General features: G+C 39.6%; 2 protein-coding genes across 4 annotated transcripts in view; one reads left to right on the forward strand and one right to left on the reverse strand.

Annotated features, from left to right (window-relative positions):
- Positions 1 to 15871, forward strand: part of DEK (DEK proto-oncogene) — a 44857-nt gene extending 28986 nt beyond the window's left edge. For 2 of the 3 annotated variants that reach the window (XM_042870359.1, XM_042870358.1), the window contains exon 11: positions 15132 to 15871. In XM_042870359.1, the coding sequence (XP_042726293.1) occupies positions 15132 to 15152 (21 nt within the window). In that variant the 3' untranslated portion in view covers positions 15153 to 15871. The remainder of the gene's footprint in view (positions 1 to 15131) is intronic. The other variant, XM_042870361.1, reaches the window with a different exon arrangement.
- The window catches only part of KDM1B (lysine demethylase 1B), a 28580-nt gene that overhangs the window by 8836 nt on the left and 463 nt on the right, over positions 1 to 19281 (reverse strand). Inside the window, exons 3-17 of the mRNA XM_042870357.1 lie at positions 16611 to 16713; positions 15689 to 15813; positions 13740 to 13829; positions 12821 to 12932; positions 11644 to 11760; positions 10697 to 10735; positions 9411 to 9615; positions 8098 to 8282; positions 7029 to 7205; positions 5953 to 6027; positions 4514 to 4651; positions 2917 to 3088; positions 1733 to 1860; positions 518 to 649; positions 131 to 205 (exon numbers count right to left, since the gene is read on the reverse strand). Coding sequence (XP_042726291.1) covers positions 131 to 205; positions 518 to 649; positions 1733 to 1860; positions 2917 to 3088; positions 4514 to 4651; positions 5953 to 6027; positions 7029 to 7205; positions 8098 to 8282; positions 9411 to 9615; positions 10697 to 10735; positions 11644 to 11760; positions 12821 to 12932; positions 13740 to 13829; positions 15689 to 15813; positions 16611 to 16700 — 1860 coding nt within the window. The 5' untranslated portion in view covers positions 16701 to 16713. The remainder of the gene's footprint in view (positions 1 to 130; positions 206 to 517; positions 650 to 1732; positions 1861 to 2916; positions 3089 to 4513; positions 4652 to 5952; positions 6028 to 7028; positions 7206 to 8097; positions 8283 to 9410; positions 9616 to 10696; positions 10736 to 11643; positions 11761 to 12820; positions 12933 to 13739; positions 13830 to 15688; positions 15814 to 16610; positions 16714 to 19281) is intronic.

The following is a 19281-nucleotide window of genomic DNA, read 5'->3' on the forward strand; positions in this document are numbered from 1 at the left end:
GTGTGAGAAATTGGAGTAAATAGTCTTCTGTGGAAGGGGAAAAAACAAACAAACAAACAAAAGCACATGGACTGTGGAAAATGCTGTTGTTATGTATCCAAAATCCATAAACTGAAAGCATACTGGGTACCTTTTGTGTTCTCCACACAGTTCCATCTGCAGTAGTGACCTGTACTTCTTCACCAGAATAGTCAATACTCTGTACCTATTGAAATACAAATTTGTATAATAGTTTAGACTGCACACCTAGGATGCAGAAATACAGCAGCTGTGTTTTCAGTATCACAGATCTAATATAAATAGAATTACTCAGTGCTGATGGCAACATCAACAATTTAATTTCTGATCAGTCAGAAGGTTAACAAAAGAAATTCTGAACTTGCCCTCTCTCTTCTTAGACATAAGTTGGAATGATTGCAGCTGCACATTTGCCTGGTCAAAAAAAACCCTCAAATATATGATTGGGTATGTCAAAATAAAGCAAGACAGGCATTGCATCAATATTTTCCAGACTTACTGGGAAATTTAACCGGATGTCCAGCCCTTCAGCCAACTTATCAATGATAGTGGAATATCCCACAGTTAGAAGAGTGTGATCTCCAGCAAACTGAGCAAAAAACTCATTATGGTCCCATGAGCGTGCAGATACCTGTGGACAGAACATAACCCAGCTGTCTCTACTGGTAAGGTGACATGGGTTCTAACAAAAGTCCTGTAAGTTAAAAACCACCCAATTCCTTCCACAGCTTTGGCAAAAGGAAAAATAAAAAGAAAAGTACATGAGAACATATGGCATTGTTAACAAAAATAAACTGCTTATTTTCCCAAGGCCCCTAAGTGGCTTATAATTGCTGGATTAAGTCATAAAATGGCTTTGTGTCCAGCAAGTAGTTTTTAGCTCTGCTTGGGGTAGGGAAAAAAAAGATAAGTTGTACCAAAAAATGAGGTGAAGTGCAATGATTGCAGTGTACTTACTTCAGTTTTCTCTCCAGCAAAAAAAGTCATATTTTATAGCCCTAAGACTTGGAATAAAAATGAACTATTTCCCAGTGTGAGGGGGAAAAGGAGATGTTAAAAACAAAACAAAACAAACAATTTGTCTCTATCTTCACAGGTTATTCCATGTTTGCTTTCACTGACATTCTCTCCCCAACAGACTCACAGTACAATAGTAATATTTGCTCTTGGCAGTCACCACCTGGCAGTGAAGCAGTTCTCAAACTGCTATTGAAATGACAATTCCTATCGCTGCAGTTGCATTCAAACCATATCACACAGTCAACAGAAGACCTAGGAGTGGTGAACTGGGGCCCACTGTCATGGTGTTGGAACATTTTAGGAGTTAAATGCTTTTATTCTCAAGATACCAAGGTAGAGAAGTGCCTCAGTTTTTTTAATCACATCTGAGAAGCAGAAGTCACACACCAGTATCTGAGAAAGAGTAACTCTGTGAATCCTACCACCCAGAACCTCAGCAAAATGCACTATTCCCCTGCAGCTTCTGAAAGTAAAGAGGATTTCACTGCAAGTGTGTCGTGAACTCCCATTAGATTACCTACAGAGGTGCTGGAATTTATGTCGCAGTGCTTTTGAAGAAGAAGTTAGAGATATAGGAGTAACTTAGGGACAGCTGATTGAGGCCACGTGGGGGATCAGAAGGCTTCTCGATGTCACTTGCAACACTATTTTCCACAGAGCTGAACCATGTCAAAACACAGCTGTCAAAACTCACCTGAGAGAGATTGCTGCCACAGGCATACTCCAAATTACTGAGATGGAACTGTAGTACTTTTTCTTCCAGTTCACTGAACTGGATACCAGACTCCCGAATAAAGGCTTTATAGATCTCCTGTATTCTCTCTGTGAAAGAACATGTTTCAAATAAGGATATATCACAATTCACTAGAAGTCCTCCTGCATTTCAGTATTCTCTTCTCTAGAGCTCAAGATTTTCAGGCTTGTTTGTACTAAGATGTTTTTCTTCTCATAGAAAAACCACAAGATCTTTCTGATGATAAAATACAACTTTGTTGCTTAAACATAGGTTTATGTAAAATATTTTTTTCTTCGTAAAGAAAATGTACATAGCTTCTGGAAGATATTAAAAAATATATTAAAAAAACTACTAAGTGCAACAGCATAGTTGGGATAATCAGTTGAGACAGGAGAGACATTAATTGCTTCACTGTCATTAATATACAGTTGAAGATATTTCAGGGGGAAAAAAAACAACACTTTAGGATAACAGAATCCTTGCAAATAAATCCTGTTTAATTTTTTTTATTCTTTTTTTACAAACAAAACAAGAAGAGATGAGGAATTTGATCCAGAGTTCACTGAAGAGCACAAAGCTACTACTTCATCTCACTTCGTCTTATTCATCTCACACTGTACAGATTTGGGACACACCTATTTCTGAGCAAGTTCATTTGTTGTTGAATGTGCTTGCATGCTGTAAGTGGGAGGCATTACCAATAGGGATGGGAGCATTCTTGCCATTGAAAGACTTTGATTAGGCTGTTTTTTAAACAGATTAGTCATAAAGAATAGGAGTTACAACTCGCTGCCGCCTGCTTCAGCAGGTGTTTGAGTGTTTGAGCTGCAACTGCCAGTAGTTATACTGCAAAAAGCTACACCATTAAAACAAGATACTACACTAGAAGTAATGCAGTATTTATAAAAGCCTTCAAATTCATCCTCCTTAGAAGTTACAAAGGACTTTTTGGTCTGTGAGTGTACAAGTAGTCAGTTGTCCTCAATAGAGCTGGGTTATCACTGCTGTATTAAAGGTTAGGTGTGCAGCCATACATAGACATAAAAATGTCTGATGTAAAAGGCATTTTAATATAAAATTCTAAATTCTGACAGTTATGAGCACAGCCAACATATTCACTTTTAAATACATCTCCCACTTACCACCAAGAGGAACATCTTGATGCTGGGTTTTATCTTTTCTCCACTCAGAGACAACATCTAGGATGGCATTGAAATGAAAGTCCATACGTTTATCAATAGTGGGATCTGTTATCCTTCCACCTTCCTGGATCAAGTCACATTTCTCCCCCAGTTTGTGCATTTTAATGCCAAGCTTAAGAAGAAGACATTTTATTGCTTTATAAGTATGGAAAAACTGCAGTGCCTAGCAGTTTAAGGTTATTTAAAGAAAGGTGAATCCCTCAGATTTAAATGATGTCAATGAAAAAACATCCATGGTCTTAAATAACAAGTCATATTAACTCAGACTCTTGTGCTCTGGAATACCAAGAGCCCTTCCATCTCTTAGTTGTCCACAAACTGTTTTTCCCCACTCTTCCATTATTTTCTGTATCGGAGATTCCTTGAAACCTCATCTCCAACTTTCCTGTCAAGTCATGGGGTAGCACAGAGATGTGTCTGGTATCAAACATAATGAACGAGTTTCTTTCATTTTTCCTTCACTTTATTTTCTAATTGCCACTGAAATTAGTTCTTTTCAGCAGCTTTCTGATGCCTGATGGCCTAACAGTTCCCTGCAGGCATCGACAGGATGCATCTTGCCAGTTGCTGCCAGCTTCATCATCAAGCAAGCAATGAAAGAAATGGTTTTGAATTAAACCTCGTATCTTTCTCTGCTTATCCAACTCATAGCAAGGAATTCGTTATATTCTACACAGTCAGTCTGGAGATTCTCCCTAGAGCCTTGTTACTTAAGTGCACTCCAGTGTTTTTCACATCTCCTTGCATATCTCTAGGATGCTGCTCCCCACTGCAGATCTCAAGACAGAGCTAAACTCTGCATGAAATATGACATCACATAACCACATAAGGCGAGTAGCCAACATGTATTCAAAAGCCACTGCTCTTCACCTCATAACTGAAGTGTTTTTTAAAAAAAAATTAATAATAAACCCCATCATTTTTATTCTTCATGACCCTACAGAACACTAAACAGTTAAAACAGCGTGGGCTGGATTTACATGCCTCTCTGAATAAACTCCATATTCAAGTTTCACTGGGGGAAATTCTGCTTCCTGCCCAAAAAAATTAAGCTGTGTTATGTTTGGAAAAGTATCTGTTAAACATATTAAGTATTGCTTGTTCAGAATCAAACTAGAAATGCAGAGGCCAAGCAAAGGCAAGTCTGTAACCAAGTTCTGTGTTACAACAGCATAGCAATAGCCTACCACAGTGATGTCTTTCTCAGCTCTAATGTTTTGTCTGTGCTAGAATCAGCAGTCTGCCAGGTGCCTCTTATATTTTTATCTCTAGAAAAGGGCAAAAAAAGGAGTTTCTTCCAATTTTGAAGCGAAGCTGCCTTGTTTTTCTTTACATAATGCGCGTGAAACCATTCTGCAGCCCTTCTCTGTCCCCATCTGTCACCAAAGATAGGACAGCAGCACAGAGCTTACTCAAAACGCAGAACAGTGTTTTAATCATGCCGTGAAAAGAGACTCCCACCCTTACCCAGCCACCCACACCCAGCTTCTAACAACAGTTCTGTAACGATAACGCATGACCACAGCAGAGAACCCACTTGCTCACACATTAGTGCCATTGGGTTGTTGACGCATCCGTTGACGATTTGTGCACCTCTCCCAACAGTGACGCCTGGGAACGTCTTATCGTCCCACACTCGGCCACCAATTCTGTCCTTAGCTTCTAAAACGATGACCTACGACACAGTGCAGTTCAGTGCATGGTGAGACGTGGCCAACTCCAGAGCAAAGGGGAAAACAAAGCAAAAACAGAAGCAAACCAACAAGGCTAACAACCTTAATGCCTTATTTTCATTTCTCGATATAAGTTATTTATACATTTAAATTGTTATTTAAAGGTTACCCTTTGGGATATGTACGCATGTAGAACAACTGACACTTCAAAAAATAATCCCAGTGGAAAATTTCAAAATATTTTTAAAAACAATAAAGACATGCTGGAAATCTCAAAATTAGAGTTGAAGGCATGCTGCACACAATGATCTGTGTGCGACATCCACCTAGGGACATCTATAATGCTTTTGGAGAAGTTTATTTCAAGGGTATTCCAAGAATAGCTCATTTAAATGTGCTCACAGCTCATGTTTAATTCATTCATACATACTTCTTCCAGCATCCTGACTCAGGATGCTGGACTGGATAGATACTTTGTCTAACTAAATATATTTATTTTTATTTGCTTTTATTTTTATCTAAATTCTTTTTAGACAAACTCTCTCCAAAACAGCAGAAAGCAATAGGAAAAAAAAAAAAGCACGTACATGTATTTAAAAAATTGGCAAGATACTTCATGCATTAAAAAAACCGTCCTGCTAGTCGATGATTTCATATTTTACTGCAGGAGAGCTTCCAAAAGATCTTGATGGACAATAAGGCTGCACTACAATTTGCTATTCAGCAGAAAAGGGAAGAGTTTGTGGAGCAGTAGGAGCTAGGGTTTCACTTATTAAAAAAAAAAGAAAAGGAAAGCAACGTGCCCATTCAATTCCTTAAACATCAGCGCTGCAAACATCTAATCTGTAAAGAATATTGCTATTCTCTGATGTGTAAAGTTCTGTTACTATATTGGGATCATACTGGTAATAGTAAATGGAGGAGAAGGGAAATATGTGTGATTTGCCTGTTCAATAAACAAATAGGTACACTAAAGTGCAAAACAGAGAGAAAATCTCCTTTAAACAACAATTGCCATCTACAGTTGGATTATTTATACACAAATGTCCCTGACTTCCTTTATCCTCCCTACTCAAGTCTGCCTACAATACGCACTGCTTGCCTTGTTAAAATTTAGATGAAGATAAATTCTGTTTTTAGCAGAAAATTTACTCAATAAAACCCCAAATTCTGCCAATTAATTGGGATGCTCCATGCTTAGATGTTTCTAAGAACAAGGTTGTTTCTTTATTTTGAGGAAGAACACTTCCAAAGCAGAGAAAATCTCTTGTTTTTTCAAGTAACGTACTCTAAAGTTTCTTACCTTAATCCCAAAGTTGTGTAGCTGTCGGGCTGCTGCTAATCCTGCTGCACCAGCCCCAACAATAATGACAGATTTCTATAAAATAACGTTCAAATACATAGAAGCAGTTAAGAACTAAAATATAAATGATAGCTGCAAATGTATTCTTCTTGCTAAAGTTGGAGTACCCTTAGATTTCAGAAACGCAATTTGAATTGCAGATGTCTCAATTTCTTTTAACTGGAACAGTTCTCAGACAAATAACACACTTAACTTGTAACAATTCCAATCACAAATTGGGGCGATCAATAAAAGCTTTTTTATAAACTGAGAACACATGCAAATACACTCTCCACACAGAAATCAACTTTTCCTAGGAGGTTTCTATTACAGAATGCATTCATTATGTAAGTTTCTGCATTCTGTCATGAAATTTGCTAGTCATAAATATATACCCTTCAATCATAGCTCTTGCAAACCAGAACTTAATATGAGTTTCCTCACTTCTGGAAGCAGAGGTGTATTCCAGGATTAAGGCACAAGAAGAACCTAAGCATACTGCATGTTTTTCCCCCACAGTTCCCACCCATCTGAAAAGTGTACAGAAAGTTCAAATCCACTGGGTTGGATTCCACAGATATGTGGGAATAGAAACCTGGCTGGCAAAACTCCCATCTCTGCTGTTTCAGTGAGCACTACAGGTAGATGAGGTTAGGATGGATATCAGGATAGTTAGGTTGGATATCAGGAAACACTTCTTACAGCAAGGGTTGTTAAGCACTGCAATAGGCTGCCCAGGGAGGTGGTTGAGTCACCATCCCTGGATGTGCTTAAAAACCATTTGGATGTGGTGCTCAGGGACCTGATTTAGTGGAGGGTTGTTAGAGTAGGGTAGGATGGTTAGGTTGTGGTTGGACTGGATGATCTTTAAGGTCTTTTCCTGAGCAATTCTATGATTCTATGAGGACCGTGTGAAATATGTTTGCTTTTAGAAGTGATTCCTACACAACTTACTGGAGTTTGAGATAAGGAGCAAAAAAAAAAATTCCATGTCATTTTATAGTAGTGATAACACAGGGATTGTTACAGCTACTTACATTGTGGTACTCTTTAGGAAGAAGATACTGGTCAGTACTGACTGATAAAATCCCTGTATTAATTAGCCCTTTCCTTGTCATAAAATGCAGTATCCTCGCCATTTCCTGTACACAGCGAATACGCACAAGCCCTCGAACAATTATGTGATGGACACATTTTTGAGGGGTAAGGGCCTCCTGTAGAAGAGAAAAAAGCAGTATTGGTAGTCCAATATCCGATACTTTCACATGTTTGCAACGTATTTGCATTGTAAACCACACGATAAACGATATGATTCATTAATCATGAATCATAGAGGTGCCTGAGAATATTTTAAAAGCAATTTTTGTGAAAGTTTCTTGCCAGTCAGCCTTAAAGAGTAAGGTAATAATTTCTCTCTTCTCAGTTTCCTTTAAATAAAAAGCTAAATGAACTTGGAATAAAAGCGTAAGTGTAAAGGATGTTCTTGCAAACTCCATGTACTGAAATCCATCCCTGACTGCAGGTGGCAGTGCTCATGGTTACATTCCATTAAAATTCATTTTAAAATGGCATTCAGAATAAAAGCTAGATGAATATCCAAAATCTTCACAATTATAATGCAGATATCAGGGTCTGAAAGCTTCAGTACGTGCAATTCTAGTTGTCTCTTGATTTCGTTTATATTAAATAGGAATAGAAGCAATTTCATTGAAGGGTAGCATTGTAGAATAAACGAAAGGAGAAAGGCAGTCATTTCCTTGTCCAACATTCATACGAGAAAAAAAATACTGTCAAGCACACAAACAACTGTTTAGAAATGTCCAAACATCACTTTTGACAGTAAATAGCTGAGCAGATTTCGTGAAGGTTTAATGCTTTTAAAACTTCAGCATTTTACCATAAAAGAAGGTCCTAGGCATTACAACTAATGGTGGAGTGGAAATCCAATCTTGGAAAGAATTTTCAAAAGGATAGAAACAATTTTTTCTGGTTCATAAGGCTCTAATAGAAATAGAGTCCAATTCCTTTGCCTCCTCCCACTTAAAACATCCTTATCCCATAACAGCAGTTAATTTGCAAACAAACAAATTAACTTTTAGCAGTTACCTTGCAGTTTGTGTACCACAGAGCCAAAATCAGGTTTCTCAAAGCCAAATACATGGTAGGATCTCGTGAATATTCTGGGAACTCATAGAGCTCATCTAGTTCCATGACATCTGGCCTTACACAAAGTGCTTTCCCACATTCATTGGGCTGGTAAAAAGGCTGGAAATATTTGTTCATTCCTGGAACTGAATAAAGACACACACACACAAAAGAAATAGTCATATTCTGTTTTATCTACTTATCCTTTTCCCTTTAAGACAATTCATTGACCTGGCACAGATAAAGAAGCCAGGAAGCATCCCAACCTCTAGCCACTTTTAGAATTATGTCATTTCATACAGCTTTCCCTTCTTCTACACTCCAGGCTGTGTAGTACTAATTCTTGTTGCACCACCTCTGATAGTGCCTTGGGCCTAAGAGTTTGAGTTTTGTCAGAGAAGCAGCACATGCCCTCAGATGCCATGACTGGTCCAACACGGAACAGGATCTAAATTCAAGTCTAAAGCCTAGCACTGCTGTACAGGCTCACAGAGTCCTCTGAACTGCTTTCATTTTCAGCTCCCAGCTCTACCCAGAGTGAGCAGTGACTAAAAGTAATCATCTTCCACATGCAGCACTAGCAGCTCTGTATAATGAAGTTGGTTTCCTGTTTATAAAGCAGGTAAATATCTGCTGAATAGATGAGCGGATTTATTTTCAGCACCCTAAGGAGAACAAAGCCTGCAAGGATAACACAAAAGCAGAACTTCCCTCGAAGTACTCTCTCTGAGCCAGTACTGAGGTATATCAGTAAGGATGATACGGGAATCCTGAATTACCTTCTTTCATACTGAACCTATTTTGCAGATCTCGCTCCCAGATTGTCAGTCTCAGAGCTACTGTTAGCAAAAAGTAACCTAAACAAAATCCATGTGCCGTAAGAAATCTAATCCTTTTCTGCAAAGCCTCAAACATCCTCAGCATCAAAACTAGCGGAATTAAATGTTGTTATTACAAACCTTAATTTCCTTAAGAAAACAAATGATCTTTTAGTACCGGAATGTTAACTTCCATTTCTGTTACCTAATGGCAGGTAGTAATCAAAAAGCCTATGAGGTCTGTGCTTGCACCTTAAAGAAATGCATTACCTTTATCTTACAAATGAGTAAATTACGACAAAGAAGTAGAGAAGCAGTCACACAGAGGGTGTGTATTAGTGCTGAGAACAGAGCTGGTGTTTCTGAGTCAGGAGCGTTGTGTGCCTTATAACCTCAGTTACAAGACAACAGTCATCACACCTACTTAAGGAACAGAGCCCTGCAGATGGCCCTTACCAGTCAAATTAGGCACGCTCTTTAAGTGCTCTAACTTCACAAGGTTGGATTCACCAGGTAAACGATTAGTGCTGGTACAGGATGGACTCATGCCCACGCAGTCTGGATAATATGCAGCTAGAAAGGGAGCTGCCACACTGTCTTTCAGCAAAGGAGGGAGTATGAGCATGGAGTACCACCAATGGTCTGAAACTTCAGCCACTCTCTGGCCAAGCGGAGAAGTGAAGGAAAGAGGGGAGAAGAGAACACGTCAGTACTTTGAAAACGTTGTAAAATGAACCAATTCCCCCCTCCCTCCAGAACTGACACCAAAAAGCGCTATTAGTACCAATCTCAGGTTTGCAAGTCTTAAAGACATTTTCTCTCCCTCTTTCCCCATCCTCAGCCTGACACAGAAAACTAGCAGTATTTAACCTCAGAAACTGAGCTGAAATTTCATAAAGTCCACACCTATGTGGAAAACAAACAGATGAGACATGCCACGACAATGCACCTGTGCCTTACCAGGCCCTTGATAAAACACTTACAGTTGCTCGTGCAACCAGAAATCTGAACTTAGAAGTCTAAACTAACTGACTGATTTAATATAAATTCTGCTGTCCCCATCAAAGACCTTCTAAAACCCTAAGAAATGCTACTGACTCAGCCTCATTTTACAAAGTAAACATGCATTAAGGAAATAAAATGTCCAAGCTTCCACGGCAGTCAACAATTATTATGAACGTTTCCTGGGACAGAGGTACCTCAGGTACACTTGACAACACTGGCTTGTCATATCATGCTCAATCTGAAATGTGAGGTTACGTGATCATAAAATGATTGCAACACCAACATGCATCATGTATCATTCATATTAGGAGGTAGAGGAGAGAGAAAACATGTTTTGGCTTTCCTATGCACTTTTCAGAAAGAGGAGACAAGGCTTAACTAAAGATGGAAACCACCTGGAAGAGAGGGAAATTTGGAGATGGGGATTTTTGTTTGAAAACTGGCAGCTGAATGCTGGTTTGCCTAATCAAAAATGAGAATTAGGAGTGAGCCTTGTATCACTGGCCACAGCTCAAAGACAGCAAGAACCACCTGAAATCTAACTGGTATAGTGAGGGAAGAGAGGAAAAAAAGATGAGAAAGTAGAAGGTCCTAGGCTCTGTTGCAAATAGTGTCCTTTGCAAAATGCATAAATACTGCTACAATTGGCCAAAAGTCCAAGAAAAGGAAAGACGTATGCCATGCTTTGGGGTTGTTTTCGTATTCTGAACAAATGAGGAGGAACAGCTGCTACTCACCAAGTCCTCAGGCATGGAACATTGGTCTGAGCCCTCCGTCTGAAAGAAAAGCCAATTGAATCAGAGCTATTCTTACACTCTACAACAAAAATTAAATATAAAACAAAGCAATTTGGCTATGGCATGTTTCCTTAAACCGAATAATGCATTCATGTTAGCTTTCTGTGGCACAACATTTGTATGAGTAAAAGTAAATAACAGAGAAACATATAGTTAAAAACACAGCACACCCAAAAAATACAAAATATACCAGAAAATGTTTCTCATTTGTTGAATTAAGCAGTCTCCACTGATCAGACATTAGAATATGGGTCTTATTCCACAAAATGGAGTGGAACACTAAAACAAATTGGAAGGGCAAAAAAAAAAGTCTGGGAAGATTCTACATTTTTCAGAGAGACTCTTCCAGTCCAGACTATAAAACCAAAATTCCCAGATTTATTTCAACATCACAAGGTTCCAAGATGAGCTGTCATGTTTTTCACAAAAAAGACTCTGCGGCATTAAAACGACTCTTTTTCAAGAGTTATCTTTGTGCCAAAGCTGAAAATTTCCCATGATAAAACTTGCTAGAAGTTACCAAAAGCTCACTGAACTTTCCAAACATTTTCCTCCATAATAAGCATGGCTTGACAAACTAAAACAAATATTGTGATGCATGTCTATTTCGTATATTCTGATAATCTTTTCATAGCTTCAGAATGAGTGATTTTATAACTGACTACAGACAGAAAGTATTTCAAATTCTTCTTTCTTGGTATTTTCACTCGGGATACAGAAAAGGCCAAACAGCTTGTGGGCCTTTCACTGTGCAACTCCACAGGCCATCAGGCAACTGTTTTTAAATTGGAAACATTAAGCAGCAAAGAAAGAAGTAAATAATGTCTGCAAACAAGAAAAATCTACTTGTTACTAGTTTCCATATGAGCAAAAGTCTTCTGTGTTACCTTGGTGGAATTGTTTAGTTTCATACCACATCTGTAGGTTTTTGCTATTTGCGGTGTCAGCTGGATTTCCTTTGTCAGCTGACGCCATTTACCACACTCTGGCTTTGTACACTGCACCTACAAGTCAAAAAACAAACATGTTTTTACTTGTTACTGACTGATCATAGATAAGGTTAATGAAGCCTCGATAACCAACTGAAAGAAGGCAGATGTGAGAAAATTCTTAAGTGCAGTTGTTAAATTCATTCTCATATAACGTTCAGGTGTAAGACACTTTGTATACTAAGTCTTGCACTGATTTCCTAAAAGACTGAATTTCACCACAGAACCTAATCCAAAAGTGATTCAACAGCCATTACTACTTCAATGGCTTTTGCAAGCATTGCTGTGAAAAGTGTATCACGTACTACTTCAATAGACTTCATTGTGGCCTTCCAGTATTTGAAAGGAGTGTATAAACAGGAGGGAGAACAACTGTTTACAAGGATGGGTAGTGATAGAGTTAGGGGGAATGGTCTTAAACTGAGACAGGGGAGGTTTAGGTTAGATATCAGGAGGAAGTTTTTCACACAGGGTGGTGAGGCACTGGAACAGGTTGCCCAAGGAGGCTGTGGATGCCCCATCCCTGCAGGCATTCAAGGCCAGGCTGGATGTGGCTCTGGGCAGCCTGGTCTGCTGGTTGGTGACCTGCACACAGCAGGGGGGGTTGAAATTCTATGATATGTTTTTTTCAAACTTTATTCCATTTCCATCTCTCTTTCTCTTCTACTCCCTTCAGCGTGGAAATACAGAAATCAATGTTTTGCAAGTCTTTTACACTCACAGTTTGCTATAACTGGTATGTCCCATTTTCCCCACTAAGTCTTACTCTATCTGAATATTACACATCTTAGCTGCTACTTCAACAATAAGCAACAGAAAGTTGTTCTCTGTGAGACTTGGAGAAGGTGTCCAACAATGGAGAAGCTGATCAGAATTGATCTTGAGCTTTTCTCTAGCCCCTGTAAAAACTCAGCTGACCTGTTACAATATCAGAAAGTTTTTCAGTTCAAGAAAGGAGAAGATGGAAAAGACAGGTCAGGGGAGTTAATTTAAACATCTGTTCAAAACTGTATGCCTTCACAAATTAACATCACATTGAAATACACCATATTCCACAAATCGCTGTCCATCTTACCCAATAAGGGAGCTGTTGATCAGCCATGAAGGCTTTTGGGCTGGGCTCACTTTTCCCATTACTTGTCCAAATCCTTTTCCAGGCTGTGTATTTCTCATAACCATCTTTATGACTAGAAAGAAAGAGAAAAAAAAAGGCAAGTGGTTAGGAAATGGAATGATCTAGTTCATTTTAAGCAACAGTGGTTATTCTAAAATTAAACCTTTTATGTAAGGACAGAGAAATAAGGCTGAAGAGAGTCCTGTATTTTTCCTATTAAAAACAAAGCAAGTTGTGGTTCTTATGATAGCAATAAAGAGCATCCTGGCCACTATATCCTCTTGGTATTGGGTTAACTTCCAAGAAGTTAAAATGGGGACTGAGTTACAGGTGCTGCTGAGTTCATAAGCACTCAGAAATCTTAGCAGAGATGGACTAAATTCCCACAAAAACAGAAAGGAGCCTGGAGCCCAAAGTACTCTCTGACCCTGACCTGAGTCTTCACCAGTCATTGAAATGAAAGCAAAATCTACTTGCTGGCTTTGGTCTTATTCTGACCCAAGTTCTCTCTCCTGAGCTCACATTTGAAGTGAATCTGCTATCTAAGGGAAAACGGATGTACTTGGAACTATTTAAATGCACTCACATCTTTTAAAACTATCTGCTTTTGTTTTAAAAGAGAGCAAAGCTTTAGAATAACTGTACCTGTAGAACAGCCTAGGTTTAGAGTAACTGGTTTTGCTCACGCTACACATTTATGCTGATGATTAGTCCATGCAACACCTGCAGTTTTAACACCAATCTAAGCATCATTTCAAATAAAGCAAGCACAGAGGATGAACCCTCGTATTATTCACAAGTATATGAGGTCTCTTCACTCGTATCATCTGTCAAATTTTAGTAAGTACTGAAAAGGCACAATGTTAATTGGCAAATCTACCTTCGGTAGTAGTGGTCAAAACATTCATTGCAGAAGTGCTCCCCACAGGAAAGATGATACCATCTGGACGTATACCCATTTTTTGCACATCTGAAATGCAGAAATGCAGAAATACTTTATGGTACATTTCAAAAACCCTATTAACAATAGCACATTCTAGAACGTGAACCAAATATTCAGGACAAGCCAGCACATTATGTTATGTTCATGAAGGCTGTCTTACACAAGGCACTGCAGTTATTCAAATCACAATAAGGAGAAGATCATTTCAATTGTCTCATACATTCCAGTTCCCAAACGAAGCAACACCAGATGCAAAGGAGGCAAAGTGTGCACAATAAGCAGTTCTATAGCTGGCTTGGCTTCCAGCAACCTCTCTCCAACAATGGTCCACTGCGCCCTGCTTTAGCACCCTTTAAGCAGACACTTCCTGAACAAAAAATAGAGTTGTTTTTATAATGCCTATTGTGACAGACAAAGCATTTTCCAAATGTGTAAGGAACTCTCTGTAGGAACTTAGCATTTCTTGACCTTTTTTTCATTCTGGTCTGGTCTGGTGCAGCAGTGGGAGGGGGTCATCTTGATGAGTATTTTTCTTGTACAAGTGATGAATGGATTCACAGCTCATCACAAGATCTTGTCCCCAGAACAGCTGACACAACCATATACGTAAATCTGAACACCAAACCAATGTTGCCTTTTTTTTTTTTTTTTTAATATGACCAAGTTAGCTGCAATTTTATCCCAAAGAAGGAAAACCTTAAGGAAACCCCTACACATTCTGGACTTCTATTCTTTATTACTCATGGAAATAAGTGCCTATTAGCAAAGGTTATATTGGTTATGCAAAGCAATCACTCTTCGCTTAGAAAACTCTCATTAAACTCAGTGAAATGAGTCAAGATGAATGTACAAGGTAAAAAGCAGTGACCTAAGGTACTAATTGAAATAGACAGTGGTGAAATCATCTCATCTCAAATAAATAATGTTGAAAGTATGTATTCTGGTGGAAATATATATATATATATCTGTATGTAAAATATAGAATCTATCACAACATTAAAATAATATTAAAAAAAAAAAAAGATTATGCAACATCTGTTGTTTCAGAAAAAAATATATAACATCACTAAAACTGATTTCTCAGGTACTCCTTTCCCCTAAAAGTCTCTTACACAACTGCTGAAAAACTTGGCTTTTCTGTGACAACATTTAACTGCAGCTAACAAAGAAGAATTCTCATAGGTAAGTAAATGAGGCATTGGAGTATTTTATACCACTGGAGAATAAATAAAATGAGGAAAGTTTGCCCAATTAACGAGAGAGGGAACAATGCCATGTAATTACAGTCTGCCTACTGCATAATGAGGTCTGATATGTTTCTTTTTATAGATACTGAACACACAGTACTGACGAGATGCATCTCCAGGGTCAGAATGCAAAAGGGCTGGCATTAGCACACTGAAAGCCACAAACAACTTGAGAACAAGGAGTTCAAAGAAGTCCGATTGTCTCCCAAGTCCTAAAATGTCAAGCTCAGAGTCTCACCTCGGACTGCAAAACATTCCAACAACAAAGTGATCAAGAATTTCAGCAGTAAACGGCGGTTTCATTTTCCATCTTGAAAGCAAGTTTAGCTTCCTCAGGTTACACTCAGATGCTCTTGGTTTCACAGAAACAAGGCGTGTTCCAGAGGACACCATTAATAACATCAATAGGCTTATACTAAGCTGAAGATACACTCTATCAGAATTAGCAACTTGTGCGGTAGAACCTTAACCACAAACTGAACAACCTGTGACACTTTCCTGGCATCTTAAGACTGGTATCAGTGTCCTTCAGTTCTCCCTCTACACTTGGAAATGAAGGGGTTTTTCAAAATGTGGTTAGAATTTCAAATAGCAAGCTTAGAAGAGCCCATGAAAAAATGCAAATAAAAATAAACAAACCTTTCGGCTGCGCTGGCAAAGCAAACGGGACACGTTGCAGTGCATCCAGCTTTCTCACATTTCCTGTATTTCTTTTCTGATGCATCATCATCATCATCTGTTGCCTCGGCTGCTTTCTTCTTCACCTAATAAAGAATAGCTGAAATCTGACCAGAAACGACACAGATGTGTTTTCTAACAGAGGCAGTTCTGCATCCTGTGGCATGGCATTGAATAAAGAACACAAACCAAACTTTCTGAAGCCACTGTGAGATAGCTGCAGCATGAAGCAGCTGTCAAATTAGGTCATTTTTTCTATCTCTCCCCCAGAAAAAAAAAAAGAAAAACAGAACAGTAAAGATGAAGATATCATTTAAAGCTAAAAATGTCTCGCCTTAGCTTAACTGATACCATTGAAGAAATTATAAGCAAAGCCTCTGGTTTAAATAGCATTTTGAGCTCCATCACATGCTAATGAGTCAAGCCTCAGGCATTCTTTTTATTCCACCTTCAAAAAAAATCTCTCCTTCACATACTTACTGATGTTAATTAGCCGTGATCTTATCTGCACCTCAAACAAAATATTAGGGCTGGTTTGGAGGAATATTTTTTTTTTGGACTCCAGATACAAAACTGTATACCAAATACCTCTTATAGGCTTCAGAGATGCTGTGTATCACATTAATTTGGGTCTTGGACAGCCTGGTTCAGCTGCACAGAAAGCTCTGGTTGTATTTTTAACACATCAAGAATTTTCAAGTTATACAGAGCATTTGTCTCTTCCAAATACTGTTGATAAAAAAGCAGCTTTGCCTACTTCACAGAACTGATTCTCCCTCTTCCTGCAAAAACGTTCCATCCCTGAAGTATCCACAGTGAAACATCTTCTTTATAAGTGTTAACAGAAAATAAAAATACAAGAGTGTCAAACTGTTATAAATACCTGTCTTCCAGAACTCCTCAGAGGAAGGCTGTCTGGAGACTGCTCTGAAGAACATGCCTTTTTCTTTGTTCGTACCCTTCCAGCTGACATTGTATTATTAGACCTGTAAAGAAGAAGGTAGGGAGCAGTTAAGAAAAAAAGAAAAATAAGAATTGGTTGAATTTGCAGAGCTATCCAATCACCTGGACGGCACAGCCTCACTTACACTGCTTCTCCTGTCAGAGAAATATGGACGAGAATCTGTTCAGCCTACCCAGTAACTCAGGATGGAAATGAAGGTGGCATTATGGGGAAATGAACAACGATCTTATTCTAAACTAAATTCAGAGTTAAGATTAGATCCTTGAGTACATCTTGACGGACTGTTCCAGATCAGCATACCCTGGATTTCAGTAATCTGATTTGCATTACATGATGATCTGGACTAGAATTAGGGTCAGCAATGCGAGTAGACTTCAGTTCACAATGCGAGCTCTGAAATCCAAGCCTTCACAGTGCTCTTCTCCTTGACAACTGATTTATTGGTAGCAACAGAACTGCGTGGTACAGCACTTTTATTCAGATGTTCACCACCAAATGAAACACCAGTTCCAAAACTGGGATTGTTTAGATTGGAGGAGACTCTGGGGAGACCTTATAGCTCTACAGCTACCTGAAAGGAGGTTGTGGCTAAGCGAGGGTCAGCCTCTTCTACACAGCTGGTGAGAGGATGAGAGGTAAGGGCCTCAAGTTGCACCGGGGACAGGGGTTGGATGGGAGAAGGAGGGGTCAGGCACTGGAATGGGCTGCCCAGGGAGGTGGCTGAGTCACTGCCCCTGGAGGTGTTCAAGAACCATTTAGACGCTGTACTGAGAGACGTGGTTTAGTGGGGAAGTATTGGTGGTAGCTGGGTGGTTGGACTGAATGATTTTGGAGGTCTGTTCCAACCTTGGTAATTCTATGACTCACACATCCTCCTGTGAACGTGCATCAGAATTTAGGGTCTAAACAGCAGCAGCTGCATTGTGATGTTAGTTAACTGGGAGATCACAAATGCAGTTACTAAACTGCTTCAGGAGAGAAGTTCTACACCAGAAGGCAAATCCATGCTTATATTTAACTACATCCCTGGGAACAGGAAGAAGGCCACAGTTCATCATGTAATCTGGAAAGCATGGAGTATGAGAAAGTACACTGCAGAAATGGGAAAGCATATGTAAAACATTACAATCAAAGGTATTCTTTTTGCAAGGATTAAAATACAAATAAAATAGCTTGCAGGAAGAATTAAATCTGATCTACCACACGTAAAGGAAACAGACTACGGCACTGAATCATGAATGCTATCTTGGTGTAATAGGGATCAGATTGCAATTTTTTATTACTATTTTTATGTATGTATTTGTACTATATCTAGGATTTCTTTCGGTTGTTCCAGGCTGCATCCTCCTCATTCCAACTGACAGCATGGAGTGCTAGCAGTGGCTTCGTTCACTAGCTCTCCTAAGTAAAGGTAGCAGCAAGAGAGAATGGGAGTTGTTACAAAGTTTCTGCTCTCCAGGTAGGAGGAACTGATTTGAATGCATAAGGGGGAAAAAGAAAATCACAGGATATCCACAGATGTGAGAAAGTAACTGAGCTCGGGAAGCCAACTCAAACATTAACTTTCTTTTTTGTATGCAAACATTATATGTAACTAGAGGGAGAAAAGATATATCTATTATTATGCCAAAAAAGCAACAGTAGTCCACCATCATATACTCCACCGTATGGAGGAGGTGGTGGTTGGAAAAGAGAAAGGAAAGCCAACTAGTGCCACTAAAATGACATTTCCCAGAAGTACCACTTCAAGCCCCAGGAAATGAAAGTCAGGTTTTGCTGACAGGGCTGTCCAGTAGCACAACAGTCACTGAAACACAGAGTGGTTTGGGTTGGAAAGGCCCTCAAAACCCATCCGGTTCCAAATCCCTGACATGGGTAGGGTTGCCACCCCCACCAGCTCAGGCTGCCCATGGCCCCATCCAACCCGGCCTTGAACACCTCCAGGGTTGGTGCACCCACAGCTTCTCTGGGCAGCTGTGCCAGTGCTTCACCATGCTCACAGTGAAAAATCACCCTCTTTTAGTTTGAAACCATTCCCCCTTGTCCTATCAACATTATCCTTTTGCATCACCTCTCTATCACCTCAGCCTCCCACGCCTGCTGATCATCCCTCGCAGCCAGGCAGGGGCTGCAGGTGGTCAGAGCCCATCCCAAAGTCAGAGGGGAGTATGCAACCCCATGTATGTGGGGCTGGGGGGAAAATCAAAAAGCAGCCACTGTCCACTGAGAAGTTTGGTGAAAACGTCGCTGGTTCACAGGGCCTCCCGCCTTGATAGGCAGAGAGCAGATGTAGGAAAGCACGGATGTGTTTTTGTCGTGGATGCTGCTGGCAGGGGATGAGGCAGAAGGTGGAGAAGAGGTGGGTTTGCAGATATAACTGCTTTAAGGCCATTGTTTCCAGCTGTACACCGCTTTGCCTTTGCTTCCCCTCCCAAAAGCCCCACACCTCCCACTCCCGCAGCTTTCTTAAGAGCAGCGGACACTGCCTACTTCGCTATGCTTTATGTGACTCTGCGCACCCTACCATCGCAGTGCCGGAGGAAAGAGACCCTTTAAAGGGGAAAGAGACACACATCCCTATGCTGTGCCA

Source organism: Lagopus leucura, unplaced genomic scaffold, assembly GCF_019238085.1.
Source record: "Lagopus leucura isolate 7727_CA_CO unplaced genomic scaffold, USGS_WTPT01 Super-Scaffold_100002, whole genome shotgun sequence".
In the NCBI taxonomy this organism is placed as follows: domain Eukaryota; kingdom Metazoa; phylum Chordata; class Aves; order Galliformes; family Phasianidae; genus Lagopus; species Lagopus leucura.